At 64.4% G+C, this 21,342-nt stretch overlaps 2 protein-coding genes across 3 annotated transcripts in view; one reads left to right on the top strand and one right to left on the bottom strand.

Annotated features, from left to right (window-relative positions):
• UBE3C (ubiquitin protein ligase E3C) overlaps positions 1-15,068 on the bottom strand; it is a 37,916-nt gene extending 22,848 nt beyond the window's left edge. Inside the window, exons 1-11 of one of the 2 annotated variants that reach the window (XM_056134840.1) lie at positions 14,960-15,068; positions 9,568-9,621; positions 8,449-8,523; positions 8,031-8,177; positions 6,802-6,917; positions 4,324-4,481; positions 1,859-2,012; positions 1,566-1,786; positions 1,334-1,488; positions 974-1,158; positions 808-894 (exon numbers count right to left, since the gene is read on the bottom strand). In XM_056134840.1, coding sequence (XP_055990815.1) covers positions 808-894; positions 974-1,158; positions 1,334-1,488; positions 1,566-1,786; positions 1,859-2,012; positions 4,324-4,481; positions 6,802-6,917; positions 8,031-8,177; positions 8,449-8,523; positions 9,568-9,621; positions 14,960-15,025 — 1,418 coding nt within the window. In that variant the 5' untranslated portion in view covers positions 15,026-15,068. Of the gene's footprint in view, positions 1-807; positions 895-973; positions 1,162-1,333; positions 1,489-1,565; positions 1,787-1,858; positions 2,013-4,323; positions 4,482-6,801; positions 6,918-8,030; positions 8,178-8,448; positions 8,524-9,567; positions 9,622-14,959 lie in introns of both variants that reach the window. The other variant, XM_056134839.1, reaches the window with a different exon arrangement.
• Positions 1-21,342, top strand: part of LMBR1 (limb development membrane protein 1) — a 232,682-nt gene that overhangs the window by 86,025 nt on the left and 125,315 nt on the right. The window lies entirely within an intron of this gene.

Genomic DNA, 21,342 nt, shown 5'->3' with positions numbered 1-21,342 from the left:
ACTGCCGCATGTGGCCCCCAGACAAACCCAAACTCTCCGAGTGAGACCCAGAGCTGCTCCCCGGTGAGGGAGCAGGCCTCCCCAGCCTGGTCTCCAGGAGTCGCACGGGGGTGCCGACGGCGCACACGGCAGCTGGGCACCCCTGGGCTCCCCCACGAACATCTGCCACTTCCTGCCCCCAAAGGACACCTGGGGCTGCTCCCGGCCAGGACCCGGAGCCGTGGCTGGGAGTGGGGCCTGCTAACACACGTGGAGGTCGCAGCCCGAGGGCCCAGCTACGAAAGCTCCTGTCACTCAGAGAAAGATCCGGACAGGGCCAGCCAGGGACTCCAGGCCAGTGCTGGCCTCCATCGCACAGAGCTGGACGCCTGGACAGGCGCTCTGCTGGACAGGCACGGCGATGGTGCCCCCGACACGGGGCTGACCAGGCCCGTGCTCCCGGCCAGCAGTGCTCAGAGTTGACTCCCGGCCCTGCACTCAGGGTCACTCCTGGTGGGCTTGGGGGCGCATATGGGAGCCAGGATCAAGGGAGCGCCCTCCCCGCTGTCCCGTCACTGCGGCCTGCAGCTCTCCTCTCCGTAGACCTGCGAAACCTTCGTCCCCGCAGGCACACACGTGAGGCCAGCGCAGTGCCCGCGAACACCCCCCAGCACTTTAGTGGGCTTCCAGCCACTTATTCTCAAAGTGTTTGGGCCACGCTCGGTGGTGCTCAGGGGTCCCTCCTGGCGGTGCTCGGGGACCCTGTGGGATGCCGGGATGGCCGTGTGCCAGGCAGACGCCCTCCCCTCGAGCCGCGTTTCCACGTACCCCGTGATCATCCGTGTCGTCATGTTAGAGATGAGAGACCACAGGTGCCTCAGGAACCTGGCGTTGAAGGCCAGACTGTAGAGCAGCCTGGAGAGGAGGCAGGACAGCAGGTGAGGACCGGCCGCCGCCCGCCGCCCGCCCGCGCGCCCGCCCGCCGGGCACTGGCCTGACTCGGGGCACCATCATGCGGTGCTGCGCCATGAGCGTGTGGCAGAGGGAGGCCATCAGGGTGAAGGCCTCCTCGCTGGCCGAGTCCCGCCACACCAGGCTCAGCAGCGTGTTGGTCTGCTGCTTCGTGTCCAGCTTCTTCAGACACTCCTCGGAGATGTGCGGCGCCGTGAGCCGGCCGTCCTCCTGAAGGACACGGGAGCCCTCAGCCGCGCACCCGGCCACACTGCCCCCGGGCTCCACAGTGACCAGCCCCTTGACGGCCTATAGGGAAGAATCGGCCAGGGCTCCCTGGGAAAGACACCCCCCAGCACGAGACAGGCCCCCCAGCCCGTCCCGCGTCGGCCCCGCGGCTTACGGATGTGCTCGTCGGCTGCCCCGCCTCCTCCGTCTCGTCCTCCGAGTCGCTGGCGGAGCCTTGGCGGCTGGCGCTGGCAGGGCCGACCGACAGCTGGGAGAGAAAGGCCTGGAGCACTCTCAGGTACACCAGCAGTCCTTCCTCAGAGAGGCTCCCTTCGCGAGACAACCAAGGCGGCTTCACCACGGGCCCCGCGGCCCCGACTCACGCGCCCCCCCGGGCCCCCGCGTACCCAAGTGGTTCTCGCCCACGGTGAGCACGAAGTAGAAGAGCCAGGGCACGGCGCCGCCCCTCCGGGGGCCTCTGCCCTCCGCGAGCAGGAGCGCGCTCAGGAAGGGCTCGTAGGGGAAGCGGGCGTGCGCGTCCGCCAGGGCCGGGATGACGAGGTGGAGCAGCTGCTCTGTGAACGGCGCCGCCAGGAACTCGTCCGTGAAGGCTGTGAGGACCTGCTGCCTGGGAGGGGCGGGGGTCCGTGAGCCGGCCGCCCGCCCCCGGGGCCCGGAAACCCTGGCCGGCCCTTCTCACCTGGCCCCCGGCGGACAAGAGTCGTAGGTGAAGTGCAGCGGCTTGAGGACGTTCTCTAGCAAGGTCTTCGCCACGGGAACGCGAGACAGGTCGGAATACTCGATGCTCGATGGGAGTTTGCTGTGGATCAGCAAGTAGAGGGCCTTGTAGTACCCTGGAAGGGAAGGCGCGCTCAGAAGCCGGCACCCACTCTGAGGAGCAAGGTGCCGAACCTGAAGCGTTTGTACTGACTTTTCAGAACAAACCTCCACTGGTGAACGTCCCCCCTGCAGGGCCAGAGCAGCAGGACCACGCAGAGACCTTCTCTGCACACGGCTGACCGGGCTCGATGCGAACATCCCAAACGGCCCCGAGTCCCACCCACCGGGCGTAGACCGAAGCCTCCTCCACCTGAACATGCAATTCTCCACCTCCCCAAGGAAAGCTGGAAGGATCGGCCCACGGCCCTGGCAGCAAGGACCGCCCGGCCCAGGGCCTCCCCTCGCTCCCCGCCAACAGAGCCAAGAAGCCACTCCTTAAACAAACTGTCAAGCAGGAGGGTTTTTGCCCCCTGGAAAATGTCGGTATCAGGACTGGAGCAATAGTACAACAGGTAGGGCGCTTGTTTTGCGCGCGGCTGACCCCGGTCCGATCCCTGGCATCCCACGTGGTTCCTCCAAGCCCACCAGGAGTGATTCCCGAGTGTGGAGTAAACCCCGGGCATCGGCAGGTGTGACCCAAGAAGGAAAAGGAAAAACACACAAAAAAGTCAAACCCGTGCCATTATCACAGTTATACGGACGGTGAGAAAATCCTGCTTCTGCAGACAGGCAGCTGGTGCTGGGCCCAGCACCTGCAGTGGGTCTCTGGACCAAGGACTACCCAGCGTGCGTCGTCTCGCGCACCCGGGGGCAGCGAGTCTGGGTGGAGGGTGGTGACTGCGTTGCCCACAGCGGCGGCCTCACTCACACCCCTGCTCCCTAAGAGAGCTGGGGTCAGGGTCTCTGCGCCCCCCACCCTCCTCAGAAACCTGCTTCTCCTGGGGGGAGGAAGCGATACTCTGATCTCAGTGTTAGTTGTCAGTGGGCTTTGGGCCACACCTGGCAGGGCCCAGGAGACCCCCGGAGGTTCCAGGGATAAAGCCCAGGCCAGCCGCACGCGAGTACCCGCCTGTGGCGAGCTCTGTGACCCTCTTGGCCTGGGTGGGGTTTCTAGTGTCATGCCAGTGGCCTGGGGTGCGGCCTTTCACCCAGGCTCGGGACCAGCCGCCAGGCGACCTTCCCTTGGCCAGCCCACACAGGGCGTGAGCCAGGAAAGTGCAGGTACACAGGCCAGGTGTCACGGCACCCTCATGACAGCCGGGACGGGGACAGCGGCCTGGACGACACGGGCAGCAGCTCAGAGCGGGAAGCGCTCAGGTGCTGAAGGGGACGCACCCTTGTTCCCTCACCCTCACAGGGCAGGAGGTCTGTGGGGTCTCTCCTCTGTCTCAGAGGACAGGAGAGCGCGCACGCTCCTCTGACGAGAAGTCCCCCATAGGCTGCGTCAGGGCACTTCTCTTATTTTTATTTTTTTGGGTCACACCCGGCGATGCACAGGGGTTACTCCTGGCTCTGCACTCAGGAATTATCCCTGGCGGTGCTCAGGGGACCACAAGGGATGCTGGGAATCGAACCCGGGTCGGCGGCATGCATGGCAAACGCTCCAGCCCCAGAGCACTTCTCTTAAAGATCAAATTATACGTATTTCTCTCTTCTAATGAACCAAAGAGTTACTTCCGCACAATCTCCAACACACTAAGCGAAGTCTTTTTCCTTGGGGGTGGAGGGTTTGCCCTTGGTGGTGCTCAGAAGATGCCCCCACGACGGGCCGGGGGATAGGATGAGGCCCGGGGTCACACCAGTGTCAGCCTCCCCAAGGCAGCACCTTGATCCCCACACTCGCCCCATCCCGAATGGTTTGAACTAAACGCGAACGCTGGGGTGGGACATCCAAGGATGTAACTCTGCTCCCGGCTGTTGGCCTGAGGGTTGGCGACTTTCGTGTCTTTATTTTTGGTCTTGGAGCCATTCTCAGCGGTGCTCAGGCTGACTCCTGGGGGGCCCAGAGGACGTGTGGGGCGCTGGGGTCAAATCGGGCCGGGCAGGCGCGAGGCCGGCGCCCTCCCGGCTGTGCCATCTCCAACCAGCTGAGCAGCAACAGGTCCGGACCAGTCTGACCAGTGACACGGCTACTCCCCGTGCCGACTAATCGCTCCCCGCCCTCGGATGAATCACCTGGAACCCCAGACTTTCCGCCGGGACAGCAGAACACGGAAACTCTGACCTTGGAACGCTTTTCTGTCGCGTCCCTAGTGGCCAGCCCAGCGCGGAGCCAGCCGGCCTGCGCAGGAACGCAAGCCAACGCGGCCAACGGGCCCGAGTCTGCCCAAGGGACGCGGCAACGGTGCGGCCCGGCAGCCCCTCCTCCTGGGCCAGCCGACTCACCGCTCTGCACCATGGAGTGGGAGACGCGCTCGATGACCGGCAGCACGCGGGCGGCGTCCTGCAGGGCGGGCAGGTAGGTGCTCTCGGAGGAGAAGACCTCCAGCATGCGCAGGGGCAGCGCGGCGCTCGGGCTCTCGTCCCCGCTGTCCTGCAGCAACCTGCGGGGGGAGAGCGGCCGGGCCTCCGGTCAGGCTCCCGGCCAGGCACACCGGCGTGCTGACCGGGCGGCAGCCAGCTCGGAGAGAGGCCCCGGGGGACGGCAGGTGCCGCTGCCTCAGAAGCACCGGGGACGGCCCCAGTCCGGGCCCCGGACACGGCCAGCACCCCAGGGCCCCCCGGACTCTGCGTGCAGGCGCGTCCTCCCCACACCCGGGCACCAAAAAGGCCTCTCGCTGCGGAGCGTCCGGACGCACACGGGGGCCGGGGGCCACGGGCGTGCTGGCGACAGCAGGGCCCGGGAGGCAGCTGCGGCCCAGCCCAGAGCACCTCTCCCAGCTGGCACAGCAGGCCGGAGATCAGCCCGGGTCTCTCTCCCCACCAGCGCTGACCCCCAGGAGGGCAGGAGAGCAGCAGGGCTGCCGGCCCCCACCTCCTGCCAGGGCAGGCAGCAGAGATTTGTTGGGAGAAGTGTCAGTTTCCTGAGGGTGAATCCTGAGCTCGTTGTGTGTTCCTGGTTACCTGCTGGGGCCTAAGAGCTGTGTTCGAGAGGGCAAGGGGCGGGAGCAGAGCCAGGGCCAAGCAGACATACGGAACAACACTGGCATCCCAGCCCTGTCCTCTCCTCTGACCAGGAGAGAGAGCTGAGATTCGTGCAGTGTCCTGAGTGAGAGATGAAACACGTGCAGTGTCCTGAGTGAGCGCCGAAATGAGTGCAGTGTCCTGATCCTGAGTAAGAGCTGAAATGTGTGCAGTGTCCTGGTCCTGAATGAGAGCTGAGACATGTGTAGTGTCCTGACCCTGAGTAAGAGCTGAAACATGCAGTGTCCTGAGTGAGAGCTGAGACACGTGCAGTGTCCTGAGTGAGAGCTGAGACACATGCAGTGTCCTGAGTGAAAGCTGAGACACATGCAGTGTCCTGAGTGAAAGCTGAGACACATGCAGTGTCCTGAGTGAAAGCTGAGACACATGCAGTGTCCTGAGTGAGAGCTGAGACACATGCAGTGTCCTGAGTGAAAGCTGAGACACATGCAGTGTCCTGAGTGAAAGCTGAGACACATGCAGTGTCCTGAGTGAAAGCTGAGACACATGCAGTGCCCTGAGTGAAAGCTGAGACACATGCAGTGTCCTGAGTGAGAGCTGAGACACATGCAGTGTCCTGATCCTGCCCCTTCTGGAGACGACTCTGAATATCAGAATCTGTAAGATAACACTGTTCTGTCCTTCCTGCATAACCTCAGGAATAGTTGATATTTGATAGTTCCTTAAGAGGTATCTTGCCCTTGAGCAGTCAGGAAGGGCTTTCTTATGTTGATTTGGCTACCTGACTGGGTGGAGTGTCAGCCCGGACTAGAAGGGAGCTGGAGAAGGAGAGAGCAGGGCTGAAAGATGGACTACCAAGAGAGACCAGCAAGGGGAACGTGTGCTTGAGAGAACCTAGGCCCTTCATAACATAAGGTTCTTCTATGTGATAAACTTCCTTGTAATAAACTGCCACTAAGATCAACCGGCCTGGCCCTCGTCTCTTCCTTTGTCTGCCCTTGGCCATCAGTCGTCCAGAGAGCCCGCGAACACACAACCTTCAGCGTGCATAGTTTTTTACAAGAATCTCCGTGTGCAAGGCTGTCTACCCATAGCCCCCTGCAGACACTCTGCTCCCAGAGCCTCTGGGCTCAGGGCGAGACCCTCCTCTGTGGAAGTGCTGCTGTCCTGACTGCCCCTGCACCATCCTGGCACACTGGAGTGGGCTGGGGGCAAGGCTAGGGCTCCCTTCTGGGGTGGCTGCCCACGCATACTGGGTGCAGCTGGGCGGCCGGGGGCCAGAACAGGCAGGGCTGCCCCTTGGGTGCACAGAGACCCTGCATGGAGCCCTCGGGCCAGGGCGGGCGGGAACCCTGCACGGGAAGCCCTGGGTGCTGGGGACTAACCCGGAGTGCTGCTCTCCCACCTGAGAGACAGAGCGTTTGGGTTTGTTTCTCCCTGTGGTTTCGGGCCACACCCCGCAGTGCTCGGGGCTGACCCTGCACCCAGGGGTCACTCTGAGGGGGTTCAGGGGACCAAACGGGGTGTGAGGGGCAGAGCCGGGTCAGCCACGTGCAGGCAACACCCTCCGCACTGCGACCACTCAGCCCAGGGCCGGAAAACAGGCCGGGGAGCAGGAGGCTGCGGGCTCTCGGGGCTCGGCCAGCAGCAACGCCTGGGCTGAGCCCACCCGCAGCCTGGCGCCCGCAGCCCAGAGCCCCCGCACAACTCACCCTCCCGCAGAAGAGACACCCGGCGCCCCTAGAAATCTACTTCCTGCGGCGCCGGCGCTGGCGTTACCTGCAGCAAAGGCCCAGGAGGCGCCTGATCTGGTAGGAGCACGTGAGGCCATCCGCCCCGGCCAGCTGCTGGACGAACAGGGCGCTGTGTCGGACCAGGTTCTGGCACATCCAGATCTGCAACGCACGGCACACCAGCAGCCTCAGCCTCAGAGCCGCTCAGGGAGCAGACCCTGCGCAGGCCGCGGGAGGGCGGGGCCGGGACTCAGGCCCCGCCGGTCCCGCAGCGAGGCTGAGCGAGAGTGCGACTGACACTCAGGGCACCTGAGCAGGCTCGGCCAGCGGATGCACCTCTCCGTGTGCCTCCGGGGGTCTCCAGAGTCCCCCCCACCCCCCGAGTCCCCTCCAAAAGGCAGACGTGACACAGGCGGAGGCAGAGGCTGCTGGCTCTGGGGGGGCGCTTCCTCTCCTTGCATGCAGTCACTGGGCAAGGCCAGACAGCCACACACCCGCCTCTGCCCGGCACCCTGCTCCCATCATCTCTGCCTCCAGCTCAAGGCATGGTAGGGGCAGAGGCGGACACGACACCCGCCTCCCTGCCCCAGACAGCCTGCCCGCCACACAGAAAGACACAGAGACACAGACACACACAGACAGATACAGAGACAGAGACACAGACATACACACACACAGACACAGCAGGCAACACATAGACACGAGACACACACAGATACAGAGACACAGACACAGACACAGACAGACACACAAGCAGCACGTGTGCTGCTTCTCCGCACTGAGGCACACTGCCCGCAAGAACACGCTCGAAGGTCTGGGCACGGGACCCAAACTCCGAGAAGGCGGCCAGGGCTCCAGGCGCTGCCAGGGGGCCCATGGGCACGGACCCTCGTCCTTCTCGCCCACGCTGAGCCGCCTCCAGGAACACACAAGGCCCCTCAGCAGCCCCTCAGGTTTCTCACCAAGGCCAGGGCCGTGGCCCCGCGTGGCACAAAGGCTCTGTGTGAGCCCCTGTGACCCCCACCAGCCTCGGGGGGGGGGGAGGAGCGAGGCGGGGGCGGGCGGCAGAGCCGGACTGAGCTTCCCGTGGTGCCACTTGAGGGGTTTGGGGTGAGCGAGACCCCAGCAGTGCGTCAGCGCCCCCTGCCAACCAGCCCACGGACACGGGGAGGCCGAGCCAACCCGGCCCTGGCACACCGGCCCCCGAGAGCAGCACTGCGTGGGGAGCAGCCACCACGGGGAGGAGCCGCCCGGAGCAGGGCTGCGGGCACTCACCAGGCGCTTGGAGTCCTCGCTCTGCTTGTAGAAGAACAGGAGCTGCCGCACCAGCAGGGTCAGGGTGGGCGCGTGCGCCGTGGACAAGGGCCCTCCCGACTGCGCCAGGCTGGCGGCCCGGTCGAAGGCGTCTCTCTGGAGGGAGAACTGCAACAGGGGGGCCGCGTGAGCTCACGGGCGCCCAGGAGAGGCCCGGCAGGCCCCGAGCTCCGTCTGCCCTTCTCGCTCTCAACGCCCAAGCCCCACCTCCCGGTAACCGACCTGGGACGGCCACCGGGAAATACCATCACCAACACTTTCACCGACGAGCAGGCGCGCACGCGCACACGCACGCACACGAACACATGCACGCACACGACGCACACACGCAGGACGGGTCCCCGCCCAGAGCCCAGCCCAGGCCGGCCGCCTGACATACCTGCCGCTTCCTGTCCCGGTACCCGCGCACGAAGGACTGGATGATGACCGCGTTCTTCAGCCGTCGCCGCTCCTCCTGCGGGGAGACTCATCAGGGCCCGTGGGCAGCAACAGGGAGGCCGGACCCCCGACCCCCAGGCTTCTCTCCCAGAGAACACAGTGGCCACCGCCCAGGGTGCCGGGTGCCCAGGCCTCGAGTCTGGCTCCCGAGTCGGGTGGGCGCGGCCGTGGCTTGCACCCTCCCTGGGTCCTTCGCAGCAACCAGCCGGGGGGCTGGGGCTCGCCAGGTGGGCCGAGACTTGCTGGAGCCCGGGGTGCGCCTGACCACTAGGACCAGGACGGCCCAGGGGAAGCTGACCTCCTGCCCGTGCCCACACGGACAAGGCCGTCCACACGCCCTCACGCACCAGTCCCTGCCTCCCTGCCCCGTGGCGGCCCCCCAGCCAGCACCCCCGCGCCCAGTGCCCAGCCAGCCCAGCCGTGAGCCCCACAGAGCGCACACAGCCGGCCCTTTGGCAACTTCCGGAACACAGCACGGCCACTAAGTGACTGAATGTCCGCCCCGCCACCAGAGTCTGCCTCCACCACACCGAAAGCCAACCTAGGGGTGCAGGGACACTCCTCCTGCTGTGCGCACAGTCGAGCCCACACACCACACACGTCACATCACAGAGATGACACGCACCCAAACGTCAGAGACACACCACACATCGCTCACGACTCATCACACACCTCCATGTCACACAGATCACATCACACACAGAACGTCACACCACACACACACATCAAAGGGACACGCCAAGGATCACACATCATACACCACACAGACATCACACAGAGAGATCACATATCACACACAGAACATCACACATCACGCAGATCACACGAGAATACAAATCCCACAGACGCGTCACACACCTCACAGAACGTCATCGCACCAACAGCCAGCCACTGAAATGCCAACGTTGTCATCATCACGCATCACAGTCACATACGTCACACGCCTCACAACCCACACTACCACACACGTCATACATGCCACCGCCACACACATCACAGATCACACAGAGAACACTGCACGACTCGCACACATCAAACACTCCGACAAGGCCGCTTTTACCTCTCTCTTCCTTCTTTCTTCCTGAGTTCGATGCAGAAGAGAAGCCTTTTCCTCCTAGACCCCAAGAGGAAAAGAGAAAGCTCAGAACGGCAAGTGCTGAATACGGCCACCCAAACCGGACAGGGGCAGCCCCCGAGCACCCCCCACGGTCCGAGCGTGAGACTCGAGGGCCGGAGGCTCCCGGATGGGATGAGCCTGTGTCCCACCCCCTGCGAGGCCGCGATGATCCCCGCGAGGAAGCGGGGTGCGGGCACCAGCACGGCCCGATGAGCCAGGACCCGGACTCTGCCTGTGAGCGCCAAGGGCCGATGAGCCCGCGCACGCCCTGCTCCACGCAGCACACACGTGCTCGGGCTGCAGGTCCCACCGGAGCCTACGGGCACGTCCCAAGCCTGTCCGCGGGTCACGGGGAACGCGACCTCCCGCAGAACACTGCGCAGCGCACAGCAAAGGAGAGAGCAACAGCCAGGCGCGCCCGGAGACATCACCCACTGCGGCGCGGCCGAGAGTCTCAAGACGTGGCACTCCAGGAAGCCCCAGTTCAAGTCTAAAATAAGGAGCCTTCACCTGCCGCGTGAGGGGCCCTGTGGGGGTGGGAGGGGAGCTTAAGTGGGCAAAGCTCCAATGTCCACACCACCTCGCACGTGGGAGACGGTCTCCGCGGGCCCCAGGCCCGAGGGAGAGCCTGATGGCCGCGAGCGAGGGGCCGGAACGAGTCACGGCTCCCTCAGAACAGGGGTCCATGCACAGCAAGCCGCAGCTCGGAGGGCCTCTCTGCCCTGGCCACGCGGCACCACCGTCGGCCAGAGCACACCAGGGGCGGCTTCCTTTCAGTCACAGGGGGTCCACGGGAGGGACCAGGGAGCACTGGGACACCCCGTCACGTGGGAGGTCGACAGGGCACATCCCGGCCTCCAGTCAAGCCTGAGGAGCCAGCTCCCCACGGACCCTGCCGAGGACGGCCACCCTGCCACAAGCCTGGGCCATGGCCGTGGCCGGTCCCGCGGCTGGACTCGGCCATGCAGCCAGCCCGTCCCTAGGCCCAGTCAGACTCAAGCCTCAGCCCCAGGCTAAAGAGGGACCCCCCGTCTTCCCGAGTCCCCACCTGCCAGGCCGGCAGGGCAGAGAGCAGACAAGGGCCAAGCCCCCTTCCCCGCCGAATGCCACCTCACCCCCGGGCCCAGACACCACCCTTGGCTGCTGGCCACATGTCCGACCCAAGTCTGATGTGTCAGCCCAGCTGATCTCCCCACGGGCAGGTGCCACTTCCCACGGTTTTAGGATAAAATGGGAAGGAAACGATAGTTCCTTATCCACCCAGCGGTGACCCGCCACAAGGCCCGAAGGAAGCCTCGAGCCCTGCCTGGTTTCGCTTTTCCACACACTCTCCGTTCGCGTTTATCCACCAACCCCCTCCGCGCTCTCAGCACGACAAGCGCGCAAGAGCAGCCTTGGAGGCCGACCTGGGTGGGCCGACCGGGCCCCTCTGCGCCCTGGCACCTCCCGCAGCATGGAAGGCCACGTGCAGCAAGCCCACCCGCGGCCCGAGGTCACACGTGGCCAGGCTCCACTAAGAGTCTGACAAAGACGCCTTGGAACGGGGACACACTTTCTCCACGCAGGCGAACCTGGTGGTCACCGCTGGGTGTGGCCCCGACCCCAGACAAGAAAGCGGCTTCTTCAAAGACTGCTGAACTGAAGGCCGGAAATGGGAACGCACCCGACCTTCCCAGGCACGAGGGAGGGTCCGGGAGGGAGGGCAGGACAGGCCGCTGCCCTCCACCCAACTCCCTGGGCCCCCGGGCAGGTGGGCAGCACCGAGTGCTCTGGGCCGAGAAGCCCCCCACGCCCTCCATCCCCACAGCACGGAACACCCACATGCTCCTTGCACGTCTCACCCACACACATGTCCTGGACGGCCCAGAGCCTGGCTGGTGGCCGCCCTCCATGGGAGCCCCTGGCCAGGCAGCGGTCACCCGCAGCCACACGGCCTGCCCCTTTAAGAAGCTGCACCCCCCAGACCCCACGCCTGAGTCTCATCCCAAGACCCAGCAGACCCCGGCAGCCGACAGTCTCCAGGTCCCAACTGCAGCCGTGCTCAGGGCGATGGCCGCAGGCTCGGACGAGCCTCCTCGAGTGGATCTGCTGGAGAACTCAGGTGCGTGGGACCTGGGACCGAACTCTCCAGGCTCGCAGGGAGTGGGATGGGCGACGCCCCACATCTCCCCGTGTCTCCAGGAGGCTGGCAGTCACGCCCACCAACTGCCTTGGCACCAGGTAAGCTCACTAACGGCCACGATCCAGAGGCCCACAAGCAGATCCCACAAACAAAGGGCCCGCAAGCTGCAGAGATGCCACCCAACCACAAAGTCACCATCCAGTCAAAAGTTCAACACCAGCTGTAGCACCCTATTTAAAAACCTGAAATTTCTGGAGCATGCAGCCACATTCACAGCCATGCAACATCTCATAGGTAGAAAGCAACTAAATACAGAAAGAAAGAAAGAAAGAAAGAAAGAAAGTTGCACACGGGCTTAATCTGTAACAACAACAGTTAATGATCTCTTAAGCAAGAGCTTAACAGCTCCAGGGCAGATACAATCTTCACACACTTTCCTCTGAGGAAGCTTTTCTGGGTCATTTCTAGCAGACTACTGATAATAAGCAACACAAAACAAATTATCCAGGGGCAGGCTTTGGGGGTCGCGGGAATATTCAAGAAAAGGTGGTGGAAAGGTGTGACGGGTGGCCGGGATGGGTGTTGCGACATCGAACACAATAAACTGTCATAAACAACTTTACAAAAATAAATTTTTTAGAACAGCAGCTGCCCCCTGGGGCTGGAGCAACAATATAGCAGGAGGGGGCGTACTCGCACACAGCCGACGATGGAGGTTTCATACCCAGCTCCCCAGGTGGTCCCCTGAGCCCGCCAGGAGTGATCCCTGAGCACTGCTGGGTGTGGCCCCCCCAAAAAACCCAGCTTGATCCTCAGAGCCCCCAAGCTGCACACGAAGCCGGAAACACTCGGGGGCTGACACCCTGGACAGAGCCTGAGAACCCCCCCACCCCCACGGCGCTCAGAGGCGACTCAGGGCTCTGTGCTCAGGGATCGCTCCGTCGGCCTCGGGAGTCCAGAGCTGAACCTCCTCAGATACACACGGCGAGCCGCAGTGCTGAGCCTGACTGCCCTCTCGGTGCCTGAGGGAACGGCAGCCTGGACACGTGGGCAGAGAAGAAGCCACCAGCCGCCCAGGGACGCGGCGGCCTGTCCTGGCCCAGCCGAGGCGCAGACTGCAGGCCTGCATGAAGCCTCCGGCCACGGGAGGCCTCTGGAGCGGCACTCAGAAGGCCAAGCCGTCTAACGAGGGCGGGTGGGGGCGCGTCTCTGGCCCCAGGATGTGAGCACTGGAACAGGGGCAGGCTCACCACAGCACGACAGAGCCAGAGTCACACCGAGCCCAGCACGGTGCACGTGGCATCCTGGTGCCTCAGTGTCCCCACAGCACCAGCCACCATCGTGGCTTCACGGGGTGTCACAGCACCACGGCTCGACAGAGCCACGGTGCCACAGTGCCGGAGTCACACACAGCAGACGACGTCACAGTCACAGTGCCGGTGTCCCCGCGGCGGGGACAGGAGCCGCCCAGCCCAGCCCCCTCCCTGCTGCTGCTGCCCTCCCAGCTCTTCCTGCGTCCCAGCAGGGCCGAGGCCCGGGTGCCGGCAGCACCCTGCCCCACCCGCTCTCCAGACACAAGAAGCTGCTGGCCCAGGGTCCAGGGAAGACGCACCGGCCCGAGGGTTTGGACGCGGGTCTCCAGGGAAAGCGGCTCTGCCCGCTCCCCACCCCGAGCCAGGCAAACACCACAAGGAAGAAGGACACGAACAGAAACGCAAAGCCCCCAACAACAACAACAGAAGAAAAAAGAAGGAAACGAACCCCAACCGCACACCAGCAGGAAGCCAAAAGCACCTGGGAAACAGAGTCGTCACCAGACACAGGGTCAGTCGGCAGGCACGGCCGGCTCGATCCCAGGCACAGAGCCTGCGGGAAACTGCGCCAGGCCAGGCAGGAGCGAGCCATCACCCAACTGCCCGCCAGGGCCTGTCCTCCCGGCACACGGGACAGAGCGGGGTTGGCAGTGAGCAGCAGGGGAAGGGGCAGAGGCGCAGGGCAGGCTCAGCCAGGCTCCAGGCCAGACCCGGTGACGGGCAGGGCAAGAGCTCCCTCCCGTCACAGGGACACACGGAGGGTCCCCTCACAGGGCCGGAGGTGGGTCCCGCCTCTCCGGGACCAGGCCTGCAAAGAGGCTGCGGCCGCCTGTGCCCTGCGCCAGCTCTGGCTGGGTGGGGGGCCACAGCCAGCAGGGCTTGGGGACAGTCCGGGTCAGCCGGGTGCAAGTGCCCGACGGCCGTGCTGTGGCTCTGGCCCTCGATGACCGACACGCGAGAAGCAGGACCAGACCCGGCCGCGAAACGGAGCTCACGGGCGGGACGGGCCACCTGGCACCCGGAGGCGGGCGGACAGGGCACTCACCCCGGGCACGAGGCCCCGAGGGCGGGCGGAGGCGAGAGCGTTGTGCAACGGGAGGCGGAGGGGCGAGGGCCGTCGGGCTCCTGCTGGCCGTGGGTCCCTCCGTGACCCCTCCGGGCCCCTGGGGTTGGCTGAGTGCAGGGGTCAGCGGGGCCAGCTGGCCAAGACCGGGATTCCCACTCCTCGGACCCGCACCCGCCGGGCGCCGGGCACTCGCCGGCTTGACTGGGGCGCGGGGGCCTCCCGACGGCGCTCGGCGTCCCCGGTCACCCCGGGGCGGGTGGGGGGACGGCGGCCCCTCCCCGGGCCTGACCCCCGCCTCCGAGGGCCTCGTGCCCGGCCGACCTCGCTCTGCGCGACGCGGGGTCTGCAAGGCCAGGGGTCGGGCGCTCGCAGCCCGGGAGGGACCCGCGCCCCGGAACCGCGCAGCTGCTGGACAGGGCGGGGAGCAGGGGCCGGGCCGGGCAGCCCCTGACGGCCGAGCCTGGAGACCCCCGCCCGGCCCTGCGCCTGCACCTGCCCCCCGGGAGCCCCGGGACGGGGCCCGGCACACGGCGGGAGGCAGGAGGGCCCCGGGCCCCGCTGCTGCCCCCACGCCGGACGCGCGGCCCCCCCCCAGCGCCCACCGGGCCCCCCCCAGCGCCCACCCGGCGGGCCCCAGGGAGGCCGGCGGGGAGGCGCCCCCACCTGCGCCCTCCAGAAGCTCCGGCCGGGCCGGGGTCAGCGCCGCCTGCCCTCGGGGCCGGGCCGGGTCAGCAGGACGGACGCCGCGGGGCCGGGGCCAGGCAGGGGTCCGGCGGGGGAGCGGGCGGGGCCGGGGCCGGGGGTCGGGCGGGGGTCGCGTCCGGCCGCGCTCACCTTCCTGCTGGCCCCGCCCAGGGACACCTTGGGCCGCGTCTTGAAGTCGCCCTCGAAGCTGAACATCGTGGCGGCCGCTCAGCCCATGGGCGGGCCGCGCCGGGCTCGGCGGCCGCCCCGGGCTGGACCGCGCCTCCCGCCGCCGCCGCCGGCCGAGCCCGCGCCGGACCCGAACCGGACCGGAGCCGCCGCCGCCGCCGCCGCCTCGGGAGGGAAGATGGCGCCGCCGCGGCTGCGTGCGCGGCCCCGCGTGCGCGCGCGCGTCCGCGACGCCGCCCGGCCCCGCGCGCGCGCGCCCGCCCGCCGACCCGCGGCGCCCGGGGCGTACGTGCGCGTGCCCGCCCGCCGCGCGGCCCCGCCCGTTCCCTGCGTGCGCGTGCGCGCCCGCCGACCCGAGGCGCCCTCCCGCGTGCGTGCGCGCGCCCGCCGGCCCGAGGCGGCCCTGCGTGCGCGCCCCCGCGCGCCGCTCCTTCCGGCACCTCCCCTGCGTGCGCGTGCGCGTGCCGCCCCACGTCGGGGCGGGCAGGTGCCGGCCGAGCGCGCGCGCGCAGGCGCAGACCGAGCGCGGAGGGGCCGGGCGGGGCGGGGCGGAGTCACGTGCACACGGCCGTGGGCGGCGTCGCACAGCCGCGGCGGGGGGGGTGGGGGAGCGGCGCGCGCACGCGCACTCGGGGCTCCCCCGCGCTGCGGGCCGGGATGCTCCCCGGGGCGGGGTCCGGCTGGCCGGGGGTAGCTCAGCCGCGCGGGGTCCCGGGTCCGAGCTGGGCGCCGGCGACGGTGCTCTGCCGGCCTTGGCTCCGCAGGCGGGTGCTGCCGGGGCCGTTCTGCGGACGCGGCCGAGTGTCCTGGGCCAGCACGGCGGGGAGGGGAGGGCGCTTGCCTCGGTTTCCAGCTCGATTTCCAGCCTCCGAGGGTCCCCCGAGCACCGCCAGGGCTGGTTCCTGCGTGCAGGAGCCAGGCGCAACCCTGAGCATCGCCGGGTGGGACCCCAAAAAATAATAATAATAAAATCCCGTTAACTGAGCGTTCTAGGCCAGGCGCCGTACCGGGGAAACGTCACACACCGGTGCTCTCGGCAGCGATTCTGACGTCGACTTTTCCATTTCGAGAGTCAGAAAAATTAATGTTGAGTATTTGTTTGGCGAGAGCGTGATAAGGAGCTTGGATTTTAGCTCTGTAGCTTGCAAGCTTTGCAGTCGGGGATCCCGGGACTTCGCTTTCGCTGTTGTTGATGACTCTGTGTTTGTGCCTTTAACATGCGTGTTACGCACCCCGGGAGGCTGCCTATTTCTGTTGCTTTAAGAAGCGCAGCTGTCCAATAAGGGGACATGCATAAGAGCGAAGCTTCTCTGGCTTCCTTTTCCTCTGGAATTTAGTAGGTGTGTTGACTAGTGCTCGGGCACAGTATAGATCAGAGTCATTTCCTCTTGCAGCCTTTAAAAAAAAATTTGGCAGTGAACAGTTGAGTTCATCACGTATGTGTATTTCTGAAGCAGCCGTTTAGCAGAACGGTTCGAGAGATTGGTAGCTCCGATGTTCCTATTTTGGTTGCTGCTGAATAATAAATATTAAATCACTGGTCATTCTTTTTTATTTTTTATTTTCTTTTATTTTTTTGCTTTTTGGGTCACACCCGGCGATGCTCAGGGGTTACTCCTGGCTCATGCACTCAGGAATCGCTCCTGGCAGTGCTCGGGGGACCCTATGGGGTGCTGGGAATCGAACCTTTGTCAGCCGTGTTGGCTGCGTGCAGGGCAAACGCCCTACCCGCTGTGCTATCGCTCCAGCCCCCGATCATTCTTTTTTAAAAAAGAGACGTGGGGCCAGAGTATTAGTACAGCAGGTAAGGCACTTGCCTGGCACATGACTGACCTGCATCCCATCCCCAGCACCCCACGCGGTCTCCAAGCCTGCCAGGAGTGATCGCTCAGAGCAGAACCAGAAGAAAACAGAGCACACAGGATGTGACCCCAAAGCGAAAGGAGGCAGGTTTGACAGTACAGCAGGGAGGGCACTTGCCTTGCATGCAGCCAACACGGGTTCAATCCCTGGCCCACGCACAATCCCCCAGCACCACCGGGAATGATCCCTGAGCACCGAGGCAGGAGTCAGCCCTGAGCGTCCCCTGATGAGACTCCAGAAAGCGATTTGGGGGCCAGAGAGAGAGAACCGGGGGCTGCAGACACATGCCTGGTGGGGGCCAACCCCAATTAGCCACGTGGCCCCACGTGGCCCCCCAACACCCCCAGGGGTAGCCCTGCAGGCTCCTGGCACCGCCGGGGCCTGAGCCAGCCGCGCCCCAGGCCTCTCACTGACACCAGCCCTGCTAGGGAGGCCCCAAAAGCAGGTCTGGAAGCAGCTCTGTCGTTGTCACCTTACAAAAGGGATTTTCCCGACTGGTCGAGGTCTCGGCTCTGGCCCAGACAGACACCTGGGGAAGACCACAGCCGGAAGCCCACGGAGGGACACCTGCTCCAAGGGGGCGGAGAGGGAGGTTCATGCCGTAAGACCTCCAGGGTCCAGGAGAGTGACAGTGGCAGACGCTGGCAAGGAGGCGCTCAGGCGCGATCCCAGCTCAGTGCTCAGGGCTCACTCCCAGCTCAGTGCTCAGGGGTCACTCGTGGACCAAAGCTCAGGTGTCACTTGGGGGTCAGTGCTCAGCTGCTTCCCTGGCTCAGTGCCCAGGGGTCACTCCCAACTCATCCCCTTCCCAACCCTTCCCTCTGTCCCCCCCCCATCCTCCCCTCCCGTCCTCCTGCCATTCCTTCCTGAGTTGCCTTCTGTGCGCGTTTCCAAGCCCTCTGCTCCTTCTGTGAGTCGCGGGTGCACCAGGTGCAGGGTGCCCGGGCATGAGGGGTGGTAGCCCTGCTCTGTCTCATAGAGGCCAGACGTGCCCTCTTCGGGAAGGGGTGTCCGGCTTCCCCCAGACGCAGCGAGGGCCGTGCAAGTTGGGGTACCTCCCAGCCTGGCCCTTGCAGACCTTCACGGAGGGGCCGAGGGCCCCGCCCAGGACCCGGAGGGGCTGCCCGGGTGAGCCAGCGCACACACTGCCCCTCCAACACGCGTGTCCTCTGCGACATCGGGCGTGACTGTCCAGCCCGCAGAGAGCAGGAGGGAAGCGCCGAGAGGGGCCTCCTGGGAGCCGGCCTGCGGCACGCTGGACCCAGGGGCTACCACGGCCTGTGCTGGACCCCGGGGCTGAGGCAGAGGCAGAGGCACGTGGTCTCCCGGAAGCCGCAGTGAGCGACACTGACACGGACTCGGTCATTTACGCCGCCGTTACTCGCTCGAAACATCGGTACTTGAAGGGCATTTTGCTGTGTGCACAGGCCAAGAGGAATGTTGGACAATAATATCGAAGTCCGGGGCTGATAATACGCTGCTAATGTCCGCTGCTGCCAGCGTCACGCTGCCTCGTCCTCATCATCGTTTTAATCACTTAAAGAGGTTAGGCAATTAAGGGCGGGCTTGGCAGGCAGTCTGGGCGGCTGGGAGGCCGGGCTGCAGACTGTCCCGAGCTCCGCGGCCAGCGCTTCGCTGCCAGGAGGGTCAAGGAGACGCCCCCCCCACCCCACCCCCCCACCGGGCCCAGCACTGAATCTCCAGCCGCCACGTTAGGGCCGGACGCACTTGGTTGGTCGAGGGCTCAAAGTCACCTGAGAGGAACGGAGGGCAGGCCTCGGCACGCGCAGCCGCCTCAGGCCCTCGGACCCTGTCCGCAGCAGCCCTCCCCGTGGAAACCGTGGCAGGGTTCCCACGCTTTCCGAAGTGCAGACACACCCTGACCCCACCAAGAGCCTCTTCTGCCTCCAGGGGGGTCTCTGAGGAGCAGGGTTTGGGGTACAGGGAGCCTGAGAAGGCTCAGAAAGATCCAGAAGGACCTGGAAAAGCCCCGTTAGGCCTCTGCTGGGTCACTGAGACCCAGTCCAAGCTGGAAAGCAAAGCCCGGCTGGCCCTGCCACAGAGCCACAGAGCTGTACCTCGCAGAGCCCCCAGGCGGGTGCTCACGGCCCATCAGCCACCAGCCCGGGTGCAAGTCGAGTCTGTGAGAGGGTCACCAGGCCACTGGGCTCAGCTGCCGGTGGGGGCTCTGCCCGTCCACAGCCTGGTCACTCCCTCCCCGGGCCCTCAGGGCACTGTGGCCCTAGCCACCCCACGCCCTTTGAAAGAGTGAACCCCTCTCCACACACGGGGAGTCACCCCGAGGGCAAGACGGTCTCTTGAGGGGCAGCTCGGAGCTGCTTTTGGTTTTGTTTGGTTCGGTTTGGATGTTTGGGTCACACCTGACAGTACTCAGGGTTCACCCCAGTACTCAGGGATCCCTCCCGGTGGTGCTTCTATGGTACAGATTTGGGAGATCTGATACGGTGCCAGGGATGAGTCAGACGCTGCCACACATGGGCAGACACCTTAACTCTGTACTCTCCCGCCTAAGGCAAACTCTTGTGAGGAGCTCACACCCAGTGATGCTCAGGGCTTACTCCTGGCTGTGAACTTAGGGATCACTCCTGATGGGCTCGGAGGACTATATGGGATGCTGGGAATCAAACCCAGGTCAGTTGTGTGCACGGCAAGTGCCCTACCACTGTACTGTCTTTCTGATCCCTATCTAAGGTAAACTTTTAGGGCAGAATTGCTTCTCTGCTCTTGCGATCTGTTACCACAAAGAGAAAACTTGAAATCTAGCAAGTACATATCAACAAAGCCGGACTCAGTCACTTCACCCAAAAACATCTTCTCCGAGGAGGAAGGCGGGATGAGTCCCTGGGTAAGGGGCAGGGAGATCCCCGTGTGGGGAGGTGGCCCCAGAAACTGAAACCAACACTGAATTTTACAATCTATCTGAGAGCGTAAACCTTGGGACCTGGTCATAAAAAAATGATAGAATTAATGTGCAGTGGAGATTTAAGCTTTAAGGTTCCCAACGACAAGCAATCATCTCCTAGAATCTAGACATTATAGTCCCTCCTGCACACACACACACACACACACACACACGAAACGCAGGTTTGGGAGACGGCTGCAGCTAGGACACAGGCCCGGTTTCGGTCCCATGGACCCCACCCTCCCCACACACGCCAGGACGCCTGACGGTTTCATATGCTCCAGCTGGACCACCAGCCCTCGCAGCTGGGCTGAGTCACCGGTGGTCCCAGGACCCTGGCATGGAGAAACTTCCCTCCCCCAAAAAATTCCAACGACAGAGCGATTGCTGAATATTGCTCTAGCAACCAACCGTCTTTGAGCACCTGTGGCTCACCCTTCAAATTAAATTTGAAAGTAGGTTTATGATCCTATTTTTCCTGAGTAAATGTGATTACTTTAGAATATTTGATGTATTTTTCGAGGCACAAAGACTGACACACAGATATTAAAGAGATGGATTTGAGGAGAACTCTGGTTGAGCACCGTGGATCTTGTCCAACTGCTCATCTCACAGATCGGAAAATCTGAACTCAGCAAAGTCAAGAAAATTACCCAGTGGACCCTTTTCCAAGTCTCATCCTTTACATTAATACCTTAATGCCTTGTTTATTACCCCAGATGATCTCGAACGTGTTTCTTTCGAGGAGGTGGGGGTTTGGCTCATCCCCAACGGTGCTCAGGGATCAAGCCAGGGTGAGCTGCAGGCAAGGCAAGTGCCTTAACCCCTGCACGATCTCTAAGCTTGCTTCCAAGACAGCCTCATGCGGAAGATCGGAGACACTTGGCCACGCACACAGGAGAGGGAGCGCTGGGTGAGACGCCGGCACCTACATGGACACTCCCCAAACCCACAGGGGTGGCCTCTGAGTGCAGAGCCAGGAGTACCTGAGCGTCACTGGGTGTCCTTCTTGAACCCCTGTGCCTCCGCGGGCCTGACTTCCTGGCTGCCGTGTCCTGGGCAGCTTCTCCAGGGCTGTAGCTAAACAGGGCCCGCCGCGAGAGCACAGCAGGGAGGGCGTTTGCCTGGCACGTGGCCGACCTTGGTTCCATCCCTGCATCCCATCTGGGCCCGTGAGCCTGATGAGCCTGACATCTGGACTGGTCACTGCGAAAAGGGACAGGCCCATCAGGGCCGTGAAAACACACAGTCGCCGGGCACCTCCGCCTGGCAAACAGAACAAGCCTGGCCTCTGCAGCCCCTGCCGGTCTTCTCCAGAGGACACGGAAGTTCAGAGCTCCCTGGCCTCCCCGCAGTCCCTGCAGCATGGCTCCCAGGGTCGGGTCAGGGAAGGGCAGGGGACCTTGATCCCCCAGAGCCAGGGAGTTGGCTTATGCGCAAGACCGGGAGGGGAGTGAGGCATGCCCTCACTTCTGTGGCCCCCAGGCTGATCGCGCAGCGTCCAACCAGCATGGAGGCGAGGGCGGTGGGTTCAGGATGAGGCCTGTGAGGTAGAGTC

The sequence above is a fragment of the Sorex fumeus genome, unplaced genomic scaffold, assembly GCF_029834395.1.
Source record: "Sorex fumeus unplaced genomic scaffold, SorFum_2.1 ptg000107l, whole genome shotgun sequence".
NCBI classification, from domain to species: domain Eukaryota; kingdom Metazoa; phylum Chordata; class Mammalia; order Eulipotyphla; family Soricidae; genus Sorex; species Sorex fumeus.
Note: the sequence above shows the minus strand (reverse complement) of the source record. Positions and strands in the feature narration are given on the sequence as shown.